The following is a 1,684-nucleotide window of genomic DNA, read 5'->3' as shown; positions in this document are numbered from 1 at the left end:
GAAGGTTCAGGAGATTTGTCGCTCTCAACAGAAAGTCTACAGCTCCTTTAACGACGAGCTCCAGGATTATATCAAAGTCCAGCAGGTCCGAGGGCTGCGTCCAAAACCTGCTCTCGGCAACAAGGACGCGAGCAAGGACACGAAGAAGGACGCAGAGCAAGGACACGAACAAGGACGCGAGTGAGGATCCTTCAGACGTTCTCCAGGACCACGTCTGGACTCGAGGGGGGCGTCCAAAACCTGCTCCAAGGGAAACGAACGAGGATCCTTACGAGGACGCGGAGGAGGACGCGTACTTCTACCCTCCTCCTCCTCCTCTTCCTCCCTCGCTGCTGTACCCCGTGCGTCCTGCGTGGGGCGCTCCAGGCCGCGACTACGCTCCTCCTCCTCCTCCTCTTCTTCCTCTTCTTCCTCCTCACGCCGACAGACCGAGGAAGAGGAGGCACGAGAAGGAGACGAGCTCGGAGTCCATGAGCGAAAGTTCCGAGACGAGTGAGAGCGACGAGGAGAGGGAGAAGAGGAGGAGGAAGGAGAGGAGGAAAGGATACAAGGAGAGGAGGGAAGGACGCGAGGAGAGGAGGCACAGGAAGAAAAGGAGAGAGAGAGAAAACAAGAGCAAAAGACTCAAAAACCAAGAAGAAGAGGAGAGAGAGAGAGGAGAGAGAGAGAGAGAGAGAGAGAGAGAGAGGAGGAGAGAAGAGAGGAGGAGGAGAGCGAGGTCCAGCAGGAGGCGCAACAGCACGACTCCGGGAAACAGAGGACGAAGAGAGAGAAGAAGAAGAAAGAGGAGGACACGAGGACAGAAGAAGAAAAACTCTGGGACGACTCGATTTTAGGATTTTAAAGACTAAACCAGGACTAAACCGGGACTAAACCAGGAAACCAGGACTAAACCAGAAACCAGGACTAAACCAGACTAAACCAGACTAAACCAGGTCTAAACCAGGACTAAACCAGGTCTAAACCAGGACTAAACCAGGACTAAACCAGGTCTAAACCAGGACTAAACCAGGACTAAACCAGGTCTAAACCAGGACTAACCAGGTCTAAACCAGGACTAAACCAGGTCTAAACCAGGACTAAACCAGGTCTAAACCAGGACTAAACCAGGACTAAACCAGTCTAAACCAGACTAAACCAGGACTAAACCAGGACTAAACCAGGACTAAACCAGGACTAAACCAGGTCTAAACCAGGTCTAAACCAGGTCTAAACCAGGACTAAACCAGGACTAAACCAGGACTAAACCAGGACTAAACCAGGACTAAACCAGGTCTAAACCAGGACTAAACCAGGACTAAACCAGGACTTAAACCAGGACTAAACCAGGACTAAACCAGGTCTAAACCAGGTCTAAACCAGGACTAAACCAGGACTAAACCAGGTCTAAACCAGGACTAAACCAGGTCTAAACCAGGACTAAACCAGGACTAAACCAGGACTAAACCAGGACTAAACCAGGACTAAACCAGGTCTAAACCAGGACAGGTCTAAACCAGGACTAAACCAGGACTAAACCAGGACTAAACCAGGACTAAACCAGGTCTAAACCAGGACTAAACCAGGACTAAACCAGGACTAAACCAGGACTACTAAACCAGGACTAAACCAGGTCTAAACCAGGACTAAACCAGGACTAAACCAGGACTAAACCAGGACTAAACCAGGTCTAAACCAGGACTAA

At 50.5% G+C, this 1,684-nt stretch overlaps 1 protein-coding gene across 2 annotated transcripts in view; it reads left to right on the top strand.

Moving 5' to 3' along the window:
* Positions 1 to 189, top strand: part of zmat1 (zinc finger matrin-type 1) — a 12,050-nt gene extending 11,861 nt beyond the window's left edge. For both annotated transcript variants that reach the window (XM_055160377.1, XM_055160376.1), the window contains exon 7: positions 1 to 189. This exon is cut by the window's left edge and continues 6 nt beyond it. In XM_055160377.1, coding sequence (XP_055016352.1) covers positions 1 to 184 — 184 coding nt within the window. In that variant the 3' untranslated portion in view covers positions 185 to 189.
* Positions 190 to 1,684: the final 1,495 nt, after the last annotated feature.

The sequence above is a fragment of the Boleophthalmus pectinirostris genome, unplaced genomic scaffold (assembly GCF_026225935.1).
Source record: "Boleophthalmus pectinirostris isolate CB_2022bp ecotype Guang Dong unplaced genomic scaffold, ASM2622593v1 HiC_scaffold_3, whole genome shotgun sequence".
Taxonomy (NCBI): domain Eukaryota; kingdom Metazoa; phylum Chordata; class Actinopteri; order Gobiiformes; family Gobiidae; genus Boleophthalmus; species Boleophthalmus pectinirostris.
This window is presented reverse-complemented; position numbering and strand designations above follow the sequence as displayed.